Source organism: Archocentrus centrarchus, chromosome 21 (assembly GCF_007364275.1).
Source record: "Archocentrus centrarchus isolate MPI-CPG fArcCen1 chromosome 21, fArcCen1, whole genome shotgun sequence".
In the NCBI taxonomy this organism is placed as follows: Eukaryota; Metazoa; Chordata; class Actinopteri; order Cichliformes; family Cichlidae; genus Archocentrus; species Archocentrus centrarchus.
Window position 1 is genome coordinate 14,765,261 of NC_044366.1, and position 22,925 is coordinate 14,788,185.

At 40.4% G+C, this 22,925-nt stretch overlaps 1 protein-coding gene across 1 annotated transcript; it reads right to left on the minus strand.

Annotated features, from left to right (window-relative positions):
- Nucleotides 1-777: 777 nt before the first annotated feature.
- Nucleotides 778-22,455, minus strand: LOC115801060 (neuroligin-4, X-linked-like). Its single transcript, XM_030758761.1, has 9 exons — nt 22,329-22,455; nt 20,070-21,049; nt 18,951-19,100; nt 15,756-15,941; nt 14,187-14,637; nt 10,026-10,239; nt 8,557-8,681; nt 5,089-5,698; nt 778-1,308 (listed from the first exon to the last, which is right to left on the minus strand). The coding sequence occupies exons 2-9, from the start codon at nt 20,542-20,544 to the stop codon at nt 901-903; spliced, it is 2,619 nt and encodes an 872-aa protein (XP_030614621.1). The 5' UTR covers nt 20,545-21,049; nt 22,329-22,455; the 3' UTR covers nt 778-900.
- Nucleotides 22,456-22,925: the final 470 nt, after the last annotated feature.

Below are 22,925 nucleotides of genomic sequence, written 5' to 3' on the forward strand. Positions count from 1 at the left end.
ATTTACAAGAGTTTAACACAGAGCTGGTTAAAGTGATTCTTCAGTAAGTCTGGCAACACTTCAGAGGCCCTTTCTTCTTCTGAAGCTAATTTCTTTCTCTTGGCACATTTTCCATTTGTGTGTTTTTTCATATCACTCTATCTCCCTGTGTCTTCCTCACTCTCACAGCTGTTAAATCCCTCTCAATGAAATCTTAATCTCTTTCCCACCATCTCACAAACTTTTTCCTTCAGCTTATGTTGTCTTTTCAATCCCCCTCTTCCTCTTTGTCTGTTTTTACATCCATCTCTCGCTGAAATTTGTTATTGTCTCCTCAGCTTAGTTTGATCCTTGGCAGATAGGGCCTTTGATCTTTTAATGGAAAAAAAAAAATGCTACATTCACATTTCACAGGTTGTTCAAGTTGACATCAGCAGTCTGTGTGTGTGTGTGTGGTACTTCATAGCTCAGTTCGGCATCTGCTCTCCGCCCGGTTTGCACTGTGCAGCTCAGGTGCAGTGAGAGATGTAAAGTAACTGACCCTTTTGCCACAGTGCTCTTCATCCTCCTTCTCAGATGTAGAAAAAGCAGATTTGAAATCCAAAGCAAGTTTTGAGACATTTGATGGATGTCTTCGCTCATCGGGTTGTGAGCAAATGATGCACAGAACTGCATCACGTCAGATCCAGTTTTAGTTTTCAGTTTCCCAACATGCAACACACAGCTGTTTGTCTTTACATCCTGTTACTGAAAAATGTCTTTCTGTCATTCCTTCTGTAACAATCCTGCAGGGTAATTAGTAGAGGTATTTAAGTCTTTCTGTTCCGTGTGTGTGTGTTTTTGCATGTGTATGCGCATGTGTGTGCGTGTGTCTTAGTATGAGTGTGTGTTGTATCTATGTGCTGCGGTATCTTGCTGCGGTTATACACGCGTGGTGGAGTGTGTGTGGGTGGAGATGTGTGTGTGTGGCAAATGTGTATTACTGTATGGGCTATGGTGTGTGTATCCCTGGTGAGGATGCCCCATCCTCATCCCGGCCACTGATCCAGGTGTCATTGGGGTCATCGGCGTCGCAGGAGTGACGGGGTGAGACCCCGGGGTCACAGGCAGCGATCCTGGCGTCAGAGAGGTCATGAGGGGGACATCGTCGGGTGAGCGGCGCAACGTGAGGGTGTAATCAGGTGGGCAGGTGAGGCGCACAGTGTCCAGTGTGCTGTAGATGTCCTGGGTGTCCAAGCCATCCAGCGCATCTAGTGTATCCAGGGTGTGATGATGGTGAGCGTTGTTCCGCTCATCTGCTGAGGCGGCATCACACTCCAGCTGCTTCACCTACAGATTTGAAGAGTTGGATAAGGGAAAAGAAGAAGTGAAAATAAGGAGGTCATATAATGAGAGAAAAGAGGACTGAAAATCAAATTCATTATTAAATAACCACATCTAGGGCAGCAACTGAGTATTGTTTTTACGATAAATTAATCTACTGGGTATCTAATTAAGTAATTAATTTATTGTTACTCTTGAATAAAAGATAACACCAGAAACTAGTTTAATGGGTTCAGATTTCTTGTTTTGCCCAGCCAACAGTCGAAAACCTAAAAATATTAAAATCACACTAAAATAAAACTACAAATCCACCGATCGCTCACATGGCCAACGTACACAATTACTCCACAGTTCAGTAAAATAAACAGTTGATGATTTTACCTACTTCACTTGGTAATTCTCTTACTTTTAAATAACAGATTTTATGTGACACAAGCATAAAATATCTCCAGTTTATATAAATATATAATGAATGCAAAAGCTTTTAAATGCCACCCCCATCAAAAATGAGAAAAACGATATCAAGTGAGACCTCTCTGTGGGCAGCATATGATAATCAGATGCTTTCACTTCAAACCGAGCTATCAGACACTGAGCCTCTTTTTGTTTGGTTGTTTTTTGTTTTGTTTTTTTACAAAAACCTTTAAGTAGCACTTCCCTTTATCAGCAAAAGCCACTATGTCCACAGCACCACCAATGAGAAGATGTGAATCAGATCATGTGCCATTCAAACAGGTCAAGCCCCATTTTTCAGTGTATTCCAGGGGTGCCCAAACGTGCGGCCCGCGGGCCACTTCCAGCCCCGCCCCTTTCTGGTCCCCGAATTGATGTCAAAAATAACATACAATTTGGCCTTTTAAGTTACTTTTTTGACATTTCGATTAACCCCCTTAATTGGACGGGAAGGCGAATTGTCAAAAAAGTAACTTAAAGGGCTAAATTGTATGTTATTTTTGACACCAATTCGCGGACCGGAAGTAGGGGGTGGTATTCAGACATCATATTTCTGCCATTTGACTTTTGGAGTACCATTGCATCCTGGTAACTTACATCTCCCTTCTCCAAGCTCCCAACACACACACACTCGCACGTATAAACACATCATTATTTACATGCTCACACTATTGCTTACCTACACACATCACACAAGTATGACCCGTAATTGACCCTAACTGTTCCTCAATCCTGATTCCTACTCTCAAAATATTAACACAGAGATTCCCCCCATGACTCCAATCCCTGCTTCGACACACCTGTTTCAAATGATCAGTTGGGTATTAAATGTTGCAGCTGCCTGACAGCAACATTATCATTGGAATCAAGTGTTTCAGTGCAGGGAATCACCCAAAACTCTAAGACAAGCAGTCCCAAGAGCCGGAATTTAGAAGCACTGCTTTAGTATTATTGCCCGAAGAAAAGTGGTCTAACTGCATAATGTTGGTCTGAGGCAATGAACCAAAAAATGCTATTTTAGTAAATAAATGAAATCAAAATCTGTCTTTAAACACCCAAATACACTTCTTCATATATACGTGTACAGACACATATCTTTTTAATATAGTTCAGTCAAATTAAACGTATATATAAAGGATTTTAGTCTTAGCAGTAGCTGACACTGCATCACATGCAGATTTGTTTCCTGAAAGGATTGCTATACCCCAGGTTAAAGGTCAAACCTTCTTCAGCTCTCCATTTTAGTGAACAGTGACACATCTTGTGCCATTAAATAAAAATTTAAAGGGATAATGTAATAACCAAAAGTGTGGCTTTTTGCCTGAGGGCAACACCATGCCATAGAGGATAAGATTACTTGAGATAACAGGAGTTCAATCATTTTTCATACATCATATTTTTTTATTTATCATGAGCGCAGCGTATGGCATAGCCATGTCTTCTAATTATTCTTTATTGTTCATTCTGTTGTACTGTGTGGTTATCACTGATCAGTTTGTTCAGTGTTTCATTTTGAGTTCTGCTTTCATCATTTGTTTCCATTTGTTTCACTTTAGTGATTTTGCAACTGTTTCCTATGTCTTATCCAAAGAAGATTCTGCAAAACAAGCACAGATGGGCAAAGCAGGTTTGGCTGCAAAAGACAAACAAATGTGTTTAAAAAAAAAGACAATTAACTGACTTGTGTTACAAGTAAGGCATTACATTCAGTCACTAATGAATGTTATTATAATGTCTAATGACGAGCCTGCTAAAAAAAAAAATGCTTAAAACAAAACGTGTCAGATGGGCTTGGAGGCTTTTGCATCTGAAGTCTTCATATATTCTACAGTAATTACAGCACTAGGTCTGAATGTCATGATGAATGGGCAAAAACAGGCAGCCACTCTGTGTGTTAGCATTGTTGGTTATGACCCCTATCAATCATGGAGTTCACTACAACCATGCGCGGGGGGGGGGGGGGGGGGGGGGGGGGGTAGCTGTGTCTCTTAATGCATATTTATGAAGGCAGGAGTCTGTCCACAATTAAGATCGACACTGAATATTGACCAAATATCCCATTCCCTAACCCCAGGCTGGTTCTTCGGGCCCCCATGTGCCATCCCATTTTTAAAAATCCTGGAAATGCCCTTGCAGACATATCTGCACACCTCTATGAAACATCCAAATGAGCAAATTCACCTTTAAAGAGTCAAACATCTTGGAAAGTTGGGATTTCACTGCACCTGTCAGAGAGCCAGCTTTGAGCCACCCCACATACTGTAGACTGATTATTAGTTAATAATCTACATCAGCAGTGGGCAATTAATTTTCCCAAGGGGTCACATGAGAAAGTGGGACTGTTGTGGAGGGCCGCACCAATAAGCTGCTCACTAATTTTTTTTTCTCTATTTAAACTTATAGGTGCATCCTTCCACAACAGTCTCAGTTTCTCATGTGGCCCTTTGGGAAAATTAATTGCCCACCTGTGCTCTACATCAATATCTTTTTTGTAGACAGGATAACGTACAACTCAAGCATCAATAAGAATAATGTATTCTAATACAATGATGGATTTTTCTGTTTTTTAAAAAACACAACATTGAAAAAAATAGAAATAAAACCCTATTTTGGCAGCTGTGGTGCTGAGCTTGATTACTGTAGTTCAATTGCCAATTAAGTCAGCTAAAAAAATATATCTACCATTTAGCACTCACTGTGTGAGATTTAAAAGCAGCAAAGAGCAGCTAACAAAGCTCCAACGAGGCTAGATATTGAATGAACTGGAGGCAAATGAAAGCAATTCAGGCAATTGTACACAGCTAACACCTGCACATGCATCAAAACACTCACAGATACACAGATTCTCACACTGATAATGTCTGCTGATGACGGGCTGTGCTTTGCAAGAGTGCTCTACTGGCAGCTGCTACACTGACAAGAGTTTAATTACGTCGTCATACAAAACCTCAACTGACTCACTAACAATAAGAATGATTATTTTCCATATAGCTTGAAACTGGAAGGGCACTTAGGGAGCACAGACCTCCACCAAGGCCAAGCCCCTATTTTGCAGGACTTAAAGAAAGCATTCTGAATCCACACAAAAATGTAATGGGGTCTTACTTTGCCTATGCTCCACCTCTCCAAGAAGGTTCATGTAATTCTGTAGGAAAAGCTACAGAAGTACAGCTAATCTTGGTACCAAACAAACAAGCAAACAGACAAACCACCAAACTAAACAAAGATCCTTTGTGGAGGAATTATGTGGCTACATAAGCAAACCGTGACTCACTACAATCTAGGCAACAGCACATGTGCAAAACCTGTGCAGCTACCCACACTGTGACTTACCTGTAATGACATCAACCCCTCCCCCTGCAGGTGGGCTGCAACATCTGCTGGTGTAATGTCTCGTCTTGGTGGAGGAAGGGGACGTGGCCTACGATGCTCCAGACGCCTTTTGTCTTTCTTATAAAGCAGAGCGGCAAATGCAAGTATGTTAAGAAACAACAGTGATGCTCCTACGGCAATAGTCACTGAGAGCTCAGTGGAGTAATCCTCATTAGGGACGCGGACCCCGTTTTCTTCTCCACCTTGGCCTAATGAGGACTCGGGTGGCTGCGGAGTACCACCCAGTGAACCCGGGTGGCGTGTGCTGCTAGGAGGCCAAAGTTTGGATAGACGCCTAGTGTAGGAAATAGGGGTGTCATCCTGTGGAGAGGGACTATGCGTGAAAGATGACACAGACTGGAGGAGCTCATTGACATGATGCAAGTGTGGGACGAGCTGGAGCCAGAAAGAGATTTTGGTAGCACGGTAGTGGTCTCTGACACGGGGCTTGAGGCCAATGTGGAGGTACAGCTGCTCCTTGGGTGTGTATTTAGACCAGGCCACTTCCTCAAAGCGATTAGGCTTTGTGTGGATAAACTTGGTATCTTGGGGAACTGGCTGGTTTGGATCACTGCAAAGAATGAAAGAATGATTAATTTAGTGTTTGCATAACCTTCAAACAAAAAACTATAACCCTAAATGCTGAGAAATAATGCAAAAAAATCTAACAAACAAAAGGGTTCAAAAGAAACAAAGAAATTACACATTATATCATGTTCCACCATGTGTGGCTCAGATATTTATCAGAGGTATAAATATCAATGACTTTTTTTTCCTGCATCTCCGATGTCAGGGAGTTCTCAGTAACTTCTGTGCTGGCAATCATCCTCCGAAGATGCTGAGTTTCTCCCAAGCTGGCACAACAGTTTCATCGGGCTTTCTAATCAATATTAAAGTGACATAAGACAAACCAGAGGCAAAAATATTTTCTACAACGCAAAAAAAGATTTATTTTCCTGTAAACATAGCTCCGAGGTGGTTTCGTTTTAGTTCATTGATTTTTGTGCAGTTTTATATGCCTCTTACAAAACATTCCTGTTAATGCACTGTTCAAATTCCTGCAGTGTGAACTGCATGCAAACCTGTCAGATATCTACATTAGAGATGAATGTGCGCGTGGTACAGTGGAAATAGCTTGAAAAATCACTTCTCTGACACATGCCGACAGGCATTTATTTGTCGATTTACCGACTTATTTGTGTCAGCAGCTAAAATGTTGGGAGTCAAACGGCAGCACATCTTCACAGACTTGCCAGTTACGTGCTATGTGCTCGCTTGTCAATCAACACCTTATGAACAGCACAAAAAGGCTGCTAGCTTAAAGACCTACCGACACACAAATGCACACAAGCTGAGGATTTATACGCCCACACAGAGGCGTACAAAATATACATCAGGGAGCATCACATCGCCGGCGTTAAATTGAGCTGTCGCAGAGTTCCATCACCATCTGAGGCACTCTCAGCCGAGAGAAATCTTTCTTCAGAGAAAGTTTCCCTTTGATAATTGAAGTGTATACTGAAATCTCCGCATCCCTACTTGGTGATTTTGCTCTGCGGCTTGCTGGGATGGTAATGACAATACAGACTATGGGCTCGAAACAGCTAACTTAATGCAATGTGACTGCTTTAATGTATTCACATTAAAGATATCTTTATTTCATGCCACGGTTAAATTATGTGAGAGCACTGTCCTGGTTCTTTATGCTGTGAAACAGCAAGGCTCTGTGGTGATTTAGATCAAGGTTTAGACCGCAGATGTTTCTGTTAATCTGAAGAGGTCTCAGTGGATTGAGCCTCAATTGGATTAATTACTGGTAATTACTCACTTCGAGTACTGCAGAAAGAAGGTCCGTCTTCAACAATTACTTTTATCTTGTATATAATGTCAGCGTGAAAGATAAAAGGCACTCTTATCAGTGTGGATTGTCAGGTTTGTAAAGTTTTAATGTTTTTCTGCAGCAGCAATATTTTTCAAAGCTATGGGCAGACCATTTCAGTCTGCTTTAATAATTTGGATTTCTCTTTGCTAGTTCTTTTTAGTTTTAATTTAAAATACTGAATAAACTATAGTTCTTATTGCATCAGAGAAGAGAAGAGAAGAGAAGAGAAGAGAAGAGAAGAGAAGAGAAGAGAAGAGAAGAGAAGAGAAGAGAAGAGAAGAGAAGAGAAGATTTGTCAAGCAGCGACCAATTAATCAATTGATTCCTGTTTTAGGACATCACCTTGGCTATTCTCGAGGACTTTTTTTTCAAGAGCAGGGGCTATTTAACTATTTCAGCCAAGGTCCCAAAAGAAATGCCTGTCAAGACATTGACATGACAGACAACCTGTGTGCCCACTTTGCCAAAATTAGTCTGCAGTCCTGATTTCATTATTGTGTCTACAGCACCGTCTTCTCGTCAGACATCAGAGAACTCTTGAAGGCAAAGACATTATAATAACATATCCTTTGCCTGTGAGCTCATTATTTTTGTTGGTCTAAAAATTCACTGTTTTCATCTAATGCTGCATTAAAATTCAACTTCCCTCAGTCGAGCTTGCAGTCCAAATAAAACCATATATTTCTGGAGAAAAATGTGGTTTTCATACTTTTGCATTAAATCATATTTGCTTTGCTAAATATGATTTAATGTAATTGAAAAGATTTTATATATGTAAAATCATTTCAATTACATTAAATCATATATATACATACATATATAAAAGTTTTGATTGTTAGCATTTCCAACTATATATATATATATATATATATATATATATATATATATATATATATATATATATATATATATATATATATATATATATATATATATATATATATAGTTGGAAATGCTAACAATCAAAACTTTTACATTTTCCTCTTTGCTCTCCCTTTGACTGAACTCTCTCTGCGTGTAAACACTGACCGATAGCTCCGTGCCTCTGTTAATCTTTATTATTAATCTGTCCAACAAATTAAACACATGGAAAGGATATCAAGAGCTGCAAAGTGGAGAGGCTGTTTATCTTGATAACATTATAGACTTGAAACTTGGCTGTCCGATTTCAAGCCTGGAGGAGATTTATTCCAGTAAAAAGAGTGAAATGTCCACAGTTACAGAAACAACACTTCACGTTGCCAAAACCTCGTCTATGCAATAAAAAAAAAAAGAAAAAGGATGAGGAACAACTGATCTTTGACTTTGACAGCTGTGCGTTTTCTTTTGCACTTTAAAAGGTGATTAAGCGTCCTGGCTTTCACTCACAGTCGTGAGACGTTTTACACATGTGGGTGGAGATTATGTATTAATAACAGAAATTAGAAATGGGTTTCTCTGTTTTAAAAGGCTGAACGATGCTGAAGCCACGGTCTGTTTTGCTTGATTTTTGGTCGTGCTTGCTTGAGAACAGCTCACATCTCACAGCGTACATTTTATTAACTCACCCAGTCTTGGCAAAGTTGGTCCAGTAGGTCATAACAACTGCACTCAGCATCACATCGTTTTTGGAAAAGTTACAGTTGAACAGATCAGTGGGTCCCACCATAGGCACGCCGAACACATAGGGCACCTACGCACATACACACATATTCATGTTGGAATGACTGTTGGAGTCGACAGATAGGTTCCCTGGACAGTAACAATAAGCATGACTAAATTGCGTCACACTCTGGTAACTACTAATATTGAACTGCAGTGAAACTGTCCTAGGTTATAAAACACCAAAGAAAAAATTACAATCATGATGTAAATATATGTGAAGAATAAAATCATGTGTATCACTTGTGCTGAATCAGATCCTATACATTTAATTGGATCATAATTTTCATATTTTGCTATCTGAGCATTTTCGTGTCATATATTTTGTCTGTGATGTTACTTTGCACCAGAGGAGAGTGTAATATGTTTTCTTATGCTATCTTATGTTGACTACAGAGGACTACAGCTGTAGAGCTTTGTACATGGGCATATTGCTTTCTTCCTTCAGCTATTGCACAATTGAGCTGAGAAAAGCACTAACAATTAGCCAATCAGCGCCAGGGGTGGGACAAACAAACAACCAGCATTTATATATCATCGCCTGTGCACCCATATGCACTGGCAGCAGAGCCCAGCTTCAATTATTTATTAAAAGTGTCTTAGCCTCGTTACAATTTTCAATCACATGTGCAGCGACGAAAAATGAGATGGGCAACATTACTGAAATTACACTGCTGGCTTTAATGGGTAATTTAAGTTAATTGTCAATGTGTTGCACTTGTCTTAGTGGGCATTTTTTATTCCTTTTAGCCAAGAGTTAAAAGATCAAAGTATTTTCTTATTGATATTGTACAACATTTGAAAGCCTTGTGAATTATTCAAGAACAAAATGAAAAACTTTTTTTTTTTTTTTTGGTGTGCTGCAACAAAAACACAACAAACTATAACTTTATAGTTGAGATTCGTGCTAAATGTTTAATTATGTGTAGTGTTATATCCCTGTTGTATGAGGTTATCATTTTGATTCAGTCATCACATACATGAACTGAAGAAATGTTTCTTATAAATAAAAAAAAATACACAGCATATAACCACTTAACAGGCAGGCCTGTAGTAAAAGTTACTGCATGAACATTTCAGACATTTCAAGCTCTAAAGGACTGCTTAATCAATATTTTGAACGCATCGATGTGAAGCAGTAACAAACCCCAAAGCTCCTGAATCATTATATAAATATTTCAAAATTCTTTAAGATTTAAGTCATTTTGTCTCATTTGCTTTAGAGTTAATTACTTGAATTAGTCATTCTCTTTTGAGAAATCATTATTCTATCCTCTTTGATATCTAGTCTAATCTCCTGCACCAGTGTTTAATAAATCTTCTCTCACAACAAATGCTGCAAATGTTATTTTTGGCCCAGCAACTTTGATCTCACCTCATCACCGTGGGCAGAGTCGGCCCAAGGTGGTGTGGCATCACTCTGGCAGTGGTGGTAAAATGAGTAGAAGTAGGTAGGAGACCCATACTGAGCGTGGAGATCAGCTGTTGCTATTGCTGGTGCCACCCACTGGTGGTCTGTAAAAAGCGCCACCAATGTCTTCCGGCGGGTTTCTGCATTGTCCCGGTCCGCCCAGTCTGTGTACATGAACCTTAAATTATAAGTACATTTGAAATTTTGTCAATCAATAATCTGATCTTTCAACAAATGTATTAGATCTATTACAGAACAATAAGCAAAAAAACATATTTTTACACTGTAAGAGGTTGGCATAACTGTAATTTTGTCATGCTTGCACAGTGACAATAAATGTCTTGAATCTTGAATCCAGATATTGAGAGGAAGAGGTGGATCTGACTGAGAAACTAATGACACTGCATGCTAATTGTCCTCTTTATCATTTGTTTTATGCTACCTAGCATCATAATTTGTAAAATGAACACTACATTGCATTTAATAATACCTGAACTTGCAACCCTAGAGACCATAAACTCATCAAGAAACTGAGCAGTAAGTTCATTTTTTCACAAACTTTTTAAATTGGACTTCTTTGTGCAGCCATTGGAGTCACCATCTGCAGGTCATCAGAGAGAATTCTGGTTTAGGGTCCGTCTGCAATGTTTCACTTTTAAGACACCACACTATGTCCACAGTGAACACTTGGAGATTTTGCTAAGAGTTTGATCAGAGGATTGGTCCCACTGACAGTATGATATATTTGAAACAACAGTGAGAGAATGATTAGCTTATTTTAGCACGCAGGCTATATACCGATCAAGCATAACATTATGACCACATAATATTGTTGCCCTATTCCTACCTAAACAGCCCTGACCCATCGAGGCACCTTAAACTCAGGGTTGTGCTCCTCAAACCATTTTTGAACCTTTTTCGCATTGCGGCAGGGTGCATTATCCTGCTGAAAGAGGCCACAGCCATCAGGGAATACCTGCTTCTAACACATCAAATTTGAGGGCAAATTGTTCAGTTGCTCCCTTCCTACCGACTAACAGGTGCCATGATGAAGAGATAATCGGTGTCATTCACTTCACCAGTCAGCGGTTATAATGTTATGCTTGATTGGTGTATGACGTAGTGGTTTACATATTTGCCTAACAAGCAAGTAATTCCCAACTCCGTCCCAGGAGGGGACACAAATCCCTTGGGGGATGCGTCAGGAAAAGCATCCAGTATAAAAGTCTGCTAATCAAATATGCAGAGCTACCCACTGCGGTGACCTCTTGTGATTAAAGGAGGAGCCAAAGGTGGTTAATTTTTTTGAAAAAACTAGAAGTAGGAGAAAACAGCTTATTTTTTCCCTGTTAAAATAACCAACACCTCTAAAACTCACTAATGTGTTGTATTTTGTTCTACTGAGTCTCTGTTGGTTTCCTTTATTCTAGGAATCACTGCCCGGAGGCAAAACACTGTCAGCATGAAGGGAAGTAACAAATTACATTTATTCTCATTACAGGGCCACTTGTTTTTTTGCAAGTCCATACTGAACTTGGCCACATTGGCATATGTTGCAGAGTCAAAACAAATGTCACATGAAATACTGATAATAACCACGTGAGAACGGACCGAGAAGCTGAAGCTGACATGAAAACGATCTTGTTTTCTGTGAAGCACACGTGTTCTGCATAAATCTGATCTCATGGATATAGTTGTTGCATTACTAGTGCATGCTGTTTCTGGCTAAATGCTACAACGCTTGGTGCAGAACCTTGAGCCATGACTTCTATTTTCACTTAAAGATATAAAATACAGGACATTGCTATCAAATGATCACCGATGGCCCACACGTGGGGTGATATGGTTATCTGAGACCTGGTGGCTTGCTTGTAATTTCTTATTATTGTGCTGTGTTCAAGGCTGCAGCTACCCTTACAAGCTACGTTTTGTAGTATGCAGTATGCCTACAATTTAGACACAATACTTTGTCATGGGGTGAAGTCTGGGGGGCAAAACTTGCAGAAAAAAAAATGTGATTTGGAAGGTTACTTAAATCATCTGTCTTGTGATGTATGTCTTATATTTTCTACTACCCAAAGGATTGTGGGTCAGAATAACCAGAAAAGCATGTTGGTTTACATGCTTAAAATTGTAACTGAATACTGTACGACATCCTTGACATTTTGACATACTGTTGTGGGCATACTAAGTATTGCGATGTACTAAACCTTTATCTTATATAATAAGCAGCACGGTAGTAAGAATACTGGAACACAGCCCAACTCTCTCCTCTGCTCTGTCTGTGTCATGGATGTCTTTAGAGCCGCAGGTCTGCGTGTCTGTTTGACCAAGAGTGGGACTGAGGCAACAGTAGACAGCGTGACAGTGTGGGTGTGTTTATTTGTGCTTCAGAATGCGACTGCCATGTAACCATCAGAAAATGTTTTTCTTGCTCACACTGCCCCTCTCATCATCCACTTTCTAGCTTGCTTGTCTATAGCCACGCTCCCTGTTTCTCGCTCTCTTGCTCAGGATGAAGGGGCAGGGTTCGAATGTTGGTAGTTTGCATGTTCAAATAATCAAAATTTTTATTGTTGTAACAAATATCCTGATACGGCCAACAGAAATGAGATATACAGCAGGCCAAAGAAGGCAAAATGAAGGAAAAGATGATATTTAGTGTGTCTGAATTTCTTGAATTATCAGACATGAGCTCTTTTGTACTGATGTTGAGGAAGAACTGCCCTATTTTGAAAACGGGTAGGTGTGTCAGCAAGCTCACTGTCAGCAGGGAATATGTGTAGGTTTGTAATCTGCTTTGCCCAATAATTTTTGCAGATCTATTAAAACATCTCAATTAAGGTAATAATGTAAAGAGATATAGTGATCATACATAATATTTCATCAACATCCCACTAGAAGCTGTGTGTTATTTTGTGTGAAAGTCCAATAGCTTTTTGTGCATATGTTGTAACTTCAGAAGTCTCATTCAGCTCAGTATCTAAAGACTTAAAGACAGATTAAATTAAGTGAAAAACAGAAAAAGCTAAAACCTGGAGCAGAATCAGAGCCAGAAAGGAACTACAACAAACTGTAAGTACCACAGTTAGTGCCTATTTAATCTATGTGTATTAGTGGGCTGCAGCTGCTGTGTGTAATTAGCTTATATTGCTTAGAGATTTCTGTGTTGTCTGCTCCACTGATGCCTCATCAGCTGAGGCTGATTATTTGATTTATGTAGCTTAATATTGCTACACAGAGTCTATGGACACCCACTCTGGTGGTTTGGTTCTATTTTGTTCTGAATTCTGCTAGGCTGCAGAGTGCTCTGTCTATTTAAAATATAACATATAAACTCAGAGTAGGTTTTACTCATTTTTTACTGACTACATTGTGAGGAAAGTAATTTTACTTATTTTAGCATAAAATTTATTTAAGGGTAGATTTTTTTTTTTTTTTTTCCAAGGAGCAGCTTCCAGAGCTGAAAACTGAAGCTAACTGCAGTTTCTCTAGGTGCCACTTTAGGCTGGCTGCAAAAGAGAGTCAATCCTTACAGTGGTAAAATGGCCAGCTGTACAGCATTAAAAAAAAGCATAGTCAAAAACTACTTTTGGGCTCTATGGATAGTTCCTCACCTCTGAACCACTGGATAACTGAAATATGGCATAGTCACGTTGATTGACGGGTGTCCAGATACAGGTAGTGGGAGCTAGCTGAGCCAGATCTCACCTTCACTGCTTCAAATCATTGAGCTGGACCTCTTCACAGTGCTTATGTGTATATGGCTTATCTGTTGTGTACTATAGGCCATCCAAGACATTTGTGCTTCAGTTTTGGTGAGTGAAATTCTACTGTTTTATTTGTCCGTTACTTAGCACTAATTAACAGATATGTGTGTCACATTGTTGCACCTGAACAGTTTATGAATGGACACAGCCAGCAAGCTGTTCATACTGTTCTAGCCCAACTAAGCTGACACACTCCTTACTGTAGGGTCACGTTATTAGCCTGGTATGTTATTAGCCTGGTATGATCTAATCTAACTTGGAAGACAAAATCTGATAAGCATATTATTTGGAATGTCACATTATTATCCCTTCAGTTATTACTCATTTCTTAAATATTTTCAGAAATTTAACTCACCTTATGCTCTCTCTCAATGTGTCTCGGCCCTCTGGGTATCCATACAAACTATCCACAAAGTCCGACACAGCGAAGTCAAAGTCCTCAGCACTGACACCGTCCTCTGAGTCCACTATGCCCTCCACAAACTTCACACCCTCACCCTGATTAACCCCCAGCATCACGTCGTAGTTCAGAAACTCTCCCTGCTCCATCAGAATCTGGGGGTCATCAGGTATAACATCACCATCAATCACCGGGGCAAAAGCTGTATGATATTTGGCTGGTGTTATGTTCTGCTCCACAAGCTCACGGTAACTCCGGCCCTGGAGGCAAGCAACCAGTTGCGTGCTGTCATCGATGCCACAGCCCACTCTTTCACCTAGCTGCCGGGCATACTTGCTTGGCTGGTAGTTGACAGCCCAGCTGGCTAAAGCACTGCCACTCTGGATGATGGCTCTGTGGAACAGGTCTGATACACATGAACACACAAACATACTGTAAATACAAATCTGGGTGTAGAAACAGCCTGTATACACTGAGGCACATATATATGGGTGTTCATGCACCCACACATGCATGCAAGGATGCACAACCATTTGAATGCTCACTGGAAGGTTGCACAACACATATGCACACATAAATAGATGCAGAAGCAATCATTCACACAGCAAGAAAAAAAATGGCGTCACAGATATGCATTATTCAAATTTAAAGTATGACAGGTTATGTCTGGCATACTAAGTTGAAGTAAGAGTTAAATGTTAAAAGTTAAAAATAATAACAGCCCTAAGCTATATGAGTCACGGGCAGGCTGTATTATTCACAGAATTCAAAGGTTTTTTCAGGCATTAAAAACCACTAAATGAAAGCTGCAACGGTTCACTGGAGACCTTGAAAAGTTTCATAATGGTAAATGTCAGAGCTTACAAAGCAGCCACCTACCTACCAACCATCATCACTATCTGTCCATACTATTTTATATATATATATATATATATATATATATATATATATATATATATATATATATATATATATATATATATATATATATATATATATATATATATATTGAAATAAAAAAAACACTTTTTTCACTTTTAAATCTAGAAATCCAGAGATCTGGTGGAGTGGGGGGACATTTTTCTGGCATGGTTTGGTCCATTTCTCCCCTTGGACAGATAGGTCACCGCAAATCAATACACTGTTATTCTGATTAATCACTTTTGTCCTATGATGAAGCATTTCCATCCTGATCGCAGTGCTCTCTTCCAGGATGACAGTGACTCCACCCAAAGGAAAAGAGGGCTCACTTAATGATTTGATAAGTATGAAATGATTTGAATCATATGTTGTGGCCTTGAGAGTTTTCGGATCTCATCTCAAATGAAAACACCTATGGGAGATTTTGGACTGACATGCTAGACAGCGCTCTTAACCACAACCATAAAAAGACCAAAAAAGGGGGAAACCTTGGCATGTGGTGGCCCGACAATTTACCCATCTCTATCAGTCACCCATCTGTATAAGGTGAATTGAATAAAACACGGTAGATCAACAGGGTTTTCGTCCATGATTCTCCCTTACCCTCTGAGTAGTGTGACAAGGTGAGGAGGCTCACACAAGATGCTCCAGCCCCCGATCCAAACACTGTGACCCTGTTTGGATCCCCCCCAAAGGCTGCGATATTTTCCTTCACCCAGCGCAGAGCCTGGATCTGATCAAGCAAGCCGTAGTTCCCTTTTGCTGCCTGGTCACCTGTGCTAAGAAATCCTATAGGTAGGCAGAGAGAGCAGAGAGAGAAAGCTGTTTTGTTTACCTGTGGTAGGACAGGATAGTGTACTTATGTTTAAAGACTTAAAATCAAAGCTAAAAATGAGTAAATTACTGTTTAAGAATGGAGCATTTTTATCTCACAATGGCAAAATGCAAAAAACTCAAAAGAGAACATGAAGGGATACTTGTTGAGATTAAAGTATTCCTGTTCTGAAGTTTAATTACACACAAGTTGTTCTTATAATATATCAAAACAGAAAATTCAAGAAATGCAACATGCTTCTCCTAGAATTCTTCAAACCCGATCAAATCAACAAGTTACATCCCTACTAATGTCAGTAAATATCTATTACACACAGACATAAACGCATAAATCTAAACATGCATGCAGTCACAACTGCATGTATCCCTTATTCCCTTTACTACTGATGTTAAGTAAACTCGAGGATCCTAACAGCTCACTCTATCTCATTACTGCAGAAGCTCATTTCTATGAACCTCAAGCACATAAGAGTATAATGAGCAAGAAAAGCAAAGCTAAAACACATTTCATCACTTATGTGCATTTTGTCAGAAATTTCTCTGAAGCAAAAAAGGACATTGTAAGGATTATATTCATTTAGAAGAGCTCCATGATTACTATAAACTGTATAATGTGCTTTCATATTCTGGTAGAAAATTTGGGTCAATCTTCTGTTTATTTTATTTATGCTGGTATGCATAATTGTGTATTGCTTTTCATAAATGGGCTCACCTCATGCATCCAATTTATGGTGACAATGGCGAGGAGAAGGAGGAAGAAGACACTGCTACTCGGGATGAAGCGTGATGGTGATGGTGGTGATGATGGAGAAGGAGCAGGTGGTGTAAACACAGGCGGTGGAGTGAAGACACAAAGAAGCATGTAGGATGGTCTTTATTTGGCTCTGAATGATGATTACAGCAGTAGCTGTTATTTTTTTTCCCCCCAAGGTCAGAATTAAATGGAATTTCTTCTCACCCACTAACCACATGCAGATTTATGCCATCTTATAAAATCAATGTCTAATGAAAGCCTTGGAAATTAGCTTTTAAAAACGTATTAACCTTTTAGCATGTATTCAAGCCCAATGTTAAAAAAAAAAAAACATTCTCTGCCTAATTAAGGAAGAACCCAGATGTGTCCTTATTTCTGGGAGAGAAATGTCTCTCAGACAGCCTGAAAATGATTTGCATGCACATGTAGATGATCTATAAACTGATATGATTTAATTAAAAGCTACATATTAATTAATACAAAACAGTCTAGTTTTTGTATTGCAAATTCACATAATCATGTAGATCAGAATAAGGGATGTGATTTTCAACAAAATTAGTCATCTAATTATAAAAGATAGTGTATCCACATTTTTCTAAATGACATATTTTTAATATTTTCATCATATGAACTACTAAATAGTGGGTGCCTTTTCAATAGAATGATTTTACCCAGCAAATGGGATGCGTTGACTATATATTGACTGAATCAATATATAGGCCACACACAAACAACTAAATGTTCATGCCCTCAGTGTAACACAGTAAATGAAGCCTTGCATTTTTTTTTTTTAACTCTCCTGTGGCCCGGCTCAGCTCTTTGTAATTTTAATAATTACAACCACAAGAAGGCTTAATACCAGGATTTTAAGACATTCTGTTTATTCAACCTGTGAGCTTTGCATAGTTGCCTAAAATTAGAAAAACCACAGGGAATCAGATTTTTGCTGTTCAGAGAGCAATGACTCAGAGAGTCATGGAGGTAAAAAGGATCAGATTTGAGTCGATGCTAGTAGTGGAAAAAAAAATGGCTTCGGGGGGTTTATTTCCACTAGGGACACCCATACTGAACATGTTTCCACTCAAAGAATAAAAAAATAAATAAATAAAGCGAAAGGGCGCTCTGGGTAAAAACAACTCGCTAATGGTTTTCACATTTTATAGCTCGTTGAAGGATTAAACAATCCAGATGGTAAGTACACTCTAGATTTGATCACAAAAATGAGCTGCTGTGTTGAGACGTAAAAACTGAATTTTGTTTTAAGCAAAATTGTTGGATCTTATTAAAAAAAATAATCCCCAGATAATGAGAAAAAGAAGAAATATTAAATGTAACCTAAGTGAAAGGAAATTTCATTTGCAAAGTACACTCAACTCTCAATTATAGCTCATAATATCTAATAAACAATACAACAACCCACAGGAAAACTAAAACTGAGTAATTGTAAAGCAGCAATGCTACAGCAGCTTTCTCCAAATTAATGCCTCTGTTCTATATACATATGTATTTTTTTCTGGTGTAAGATCATTCTGCTGAGCCTTTTCACTCTAGTGACCACTGTCATAGGCTGAACTTTTCATTTCTCCACTCCCACCTTCTCCAAGCTTCATCTGCCTCTGTCATGGGGATAAAATATCCATCTCTTCATATGCAATTTTATCATTCTGGAAAAACTAAATTCCCAAATTAAATAAGTGCTTCTGAGATGTGGACAACGCATTTCAAATTATCATCCATTCATCACCCTTTAGGCTACCCCCACTTCATAATGGAAATTACCATACAGTAGGTGTGTGACACTGCAGTGATACCCAGAGCACCTTGGCAGTAATTGCACTGCTATTGTTCTCTCTTGAAGGGTGGAGCGCGGGTTTGAAGCACAAATTCAGCCATTTTAGAAGAGGGTTGATTCACTAAAAAACTGCTTGTAGCTGCTTGGATTTAAGAGTTTCCCATTTAAAAAAAAAAAAAATGGCACAACAAAAATAAACCATATGCATATACACAGCATTGATTTACCTGTACAATATATTCTTTGACTGATTTTAAAAAAGAACTTACTTACAGAATCTGAAGGATTGGAGGGATTATTTGAAAATTCAGCTATACTCATTTTAAAAGCATACGCTGTACTTACAGCGCTTTATCTAATACATTCCAATCGCATACATATGGAAGACACGATAGATATCAAATGTAGCTTATTTTACCTAATACTCCTAGGCGGTAGTTGAGGGTTATGACAATGACATTGCCGTAGCTTGCAAGCACACTGCCGTCCATCATGTTACCCGTGCCTTCTGTGTACGAGCCACCGTGGACGTAGACCATCACTGGCCTCTGCCCCTCCTCATGGATGTCTGCAAAAGAGATAGATAGATAGATAGATAGATAGATAGATAGATAGATAGATAGATAGATAGATAGATAGATAGATAGATAGATAGATAGATAGATAGATAGATAGATAGATAGATAGATAGATAGATAGATAGATAGATAGATAGATAGATAGATAGATAGATAGATAGATAGATAGATAGATAGATAGATAGATAGATAGGCATTAGCATCATATGGGTTAAAACCATCAAAGTGACATCACTGAAGCACCTGATGTCAGGTTTTTCTCTTTTTTGTATGACTGTATGCACAGCTCTAGTCACCTTCCCCACCTTTATTCTATTTGAATAAATGTCCTTGTGGGCTGTTTGTGCATGCATCTGTGAGTGTGTGTGTGTGACTGTCCATGTGTCCATTTTTATGTATCTCAGCCTTTGATCGCTCTTTGGGTTTATTTGCTCCCCTGCCTTCATTTTTCGGTTGGTGGATATAAATTGAAGCAGTGGGAGTGTTCATTGCCATCGTGTGTGTGTGTGTGTGTGTGTGTGTGGGGGGGGTCACATGCATGTGTATGAACCAATATGTATGCATGAGTGAGTCTGTGTCCTTCCCACTTTCCTCCACAAGTAAAGGCGTAAACCCCATGGCGACTGACGCAGGTGTCTGCATATTAAGTGTTGGTTCAACCAGCGGTGTGCGGGGGGGGGGGGGGGGGGGGGGGGGGGGTTAAGGAAACAAGAAATATTTTTTTAAAGACTTTATTTATTTACTTATTTATTTATTTGTCAAGGGTATGTCTATGCCCTGTCAGGACATCCGTGATTTAATCATTTGTCATGGCCAAAAATATTCCTGGAATCAGGTATCATCCTCTTAGTCAGTGTAAAGCAAAATGAACCTAACCATGTAATCCTAATCCCAATCCTGCATGCTTATTTATTCTTCCCTGCCCCCAGATTTGACTGCACACCACTAGGTTCACTCACCTTCCTCAGTGGGCACATAGATATTGAGGTAGAGACAGTCCTCGCTCTGGTGAGTGAGGTACGTCGCTGCTATATCCAAGTTAGCAGTCAACCAGGATGGCATCATGTCTCCCAGTATGCTCCTCTCGTCCAATGACTGTGGGCACACAGGAGCAAACTGCGTCACGTTTCGTATTCCTGGCCAAGGAAGAGGCGGCTCAGGTGGCTGGAAGCGCCGATCCCCCGTTGGAGGCCTGGCATACGGTACTCCAAGGTACTGAATGACGGGTCCAAGAAGGTCTGAGGGCAGCGGGGTCAGGATGCCCCGGATACGGCCCTGCGCCGTGGAAATGACAGGCACAGTCTGTTGTGCCAATAAGGAGGTTGGATAGAGAGAAAGGGAGAGGCAGAGGGAGAGGAGGAGGGATAGAAACCTCAGGGGGCAGGAAAAGGATGAATGGGGGGATAAAAGTCTGCTGGTCCTCAGCTCAGTCATGATGGTGGGTTTTTTAGGGGTAGCTGGAAGAGGAGAGATAGGAGGGGTAAAGGGAGGAACTGGGGGGAGGCAGAGGGTTCCGGCTGCTTTGACCCTTCAGAGGTATCCAACACTCACACACAGCTGCTGCTCAGCTTGGCCCATAGCACACACAACACACAGTCCTGGCTCCTGCAAACAACCTTTTCCCCTTGTGTATGTGTCTGTCTGTCTGTGTGTGTGTGTGTGTTCCTGTGTGTGAGTCAGTGAGTCTGTGCCTCTGAGTGTGCAGTGACTCAGTCAGTGACTCCGTTCAATACGCCGTCTCGGAGTATATGTATGTGTGGGACTGTTTAAGTGAGTGTGTATGTCTTGGACTGGCAATTTGAACCTGTGTGCATGTCTGTGTGTATATGTTTGTGCATGTATGTGTGTGTGAGTCTCTCCTGTTATGTAAACAGTAGCATCACTGTTCCTCTGTCACTTTCTCCTTCCGGTCATCCCCATAACAAGCCCAAACTGCCGCCTGGATAAGAGAAAGAGAGGCAGAGAAAAAAAAAGGGGGGGGGGGGGGGGGCAGAAAGGATGGATTTAATTAGTCCTGATTAAAATAATCACAGGGCAAAATAAATAAAGTGTCTCTCTCTTTCTCACACAGACACACACACAAGAGACACACATATGACATCAGAAGGCGAGCTTGTGCACCTTTCTTTCTGTTCATGATAAAAATAGATATGGGAGTGATAGATAGGGCAAACGAGATGTTGTCCGCTCAGCTTAACTCGGTGTCAGACTGTCAGGGCTGCTGTGTCACATCCTCACTACACACTGTTTCACAGATCACAGGACCCCAATGGAGGAGGGGGGGTGTCACGTCACACGCTTAATTAAACCCTGAATACACCGTAGGGCTTCTGACCTGCATGTAGCATAAGGTAGGACGCCTGTGACACGCGCGCGCACGCACACACTTTGTTCTCTATCCCTCCACCTGAGATGCGCGCAAATACACCTTCTTTATGTCTCACACACACTTTCTTTGTCACCTTACATGCTCACTCTCTCCCTTTACATCTCAAGCACACACACACACACACACACACACACACACACTCACAGCTGCTTCCCAGCCGACACTGCCATCTCTCTCTCTCTCTCTCTCTCTCTCTCTCTCTCTCTCTCTCTCTCTCTCTGATGGCCTGAGGGCAGAATATTAACACACGCGTCTACATACGCGCACAAAGAGAGAGAAACATCAATTTGCTGTATAATCACACACACATCCACACACGCGCGCGCGCGCACACATGCACACACACACACACTGTAAGCTGTAAAGATATTAGAGTGTAAAAGGATCACCGCTGTCGCTGCTCTTATGTTAGATTGTATTGGTGTCGGCTGTCCAAGGTGCTAGTTAACATTCCAGTGGTGATCACACACACGCTGATGAATAACGCTCCATTTATCAAGGCAAACCCGCCTGCCACCCTCCCCTTGTGTGTTTTCATATAGAAATAACAGACAGAAGCTACGCTGCTTTCTTATTAAAATGAACAAGAGGAAAGGGGGTGCGATGAAGAAGAAAAAATAAGTGTGGAAAAATGCTTGCCTGTGAGGTAGAATTCCCTGTCTAAATCTCTATCGGTTCTGAAGCTGACTACGGCAAAACACGCTCACTCACTCACACACTCACACACACACACACACACACACACACACTCAAATGCAAAGCCTCAACCTGCATCCTCGCTGCAGTATAAAAAAAATCCTCAAATGACAAAATGTTGGATATACCGTACCCAGGCTGGGTGAGAGGTGTAAAATTCCATGGACCATTCTCCTCTTTCCCGTCCACCGCAATATTTGCCGCGTGCTTTCGCTGCTGCAGCTTATCCGACGTGCCCGGGATGGGATATTGGGAGATATTCCTCTGCTGCTGCTGCTGCTGCTGCTGGTGATGGTGGTGTTGGTGGCACGTCTCCGGGGTGGGAATAACCCAAAAAAGAAGCAAGAAAAAAAAAATGAAAGAAAGAAAAACAGCCCGCAAGCCTTCAGTCTGAGAAAGGTGGGAATGAAAAAAAAAAAAGATGCAGTAGAAATTGTAATGTTTCTCCGAGGAATATAGGGCCCAGGACGTTCAAGTGATCAATCTCCTTCTCTCCCTCTCTTCCTTTCTTTCTCCTCCCCCATCTCCCCCTCGCTTCCTAGCTCTCCCCCTCTCTCTCACTCTCTCTCTATTTTCTCTTCCTAGATGCGATTGGACAGTGTGGCAGCCAGCAGCTACTGATCCAATGATACGCACCTAGTTGTGCGAGGAAGTGCAGACATGGAAAGAAGAGGAGGAATTGAGAAGAGGAGAGGAGAGGACCGACCTGTTCATGGGAACACACACACAC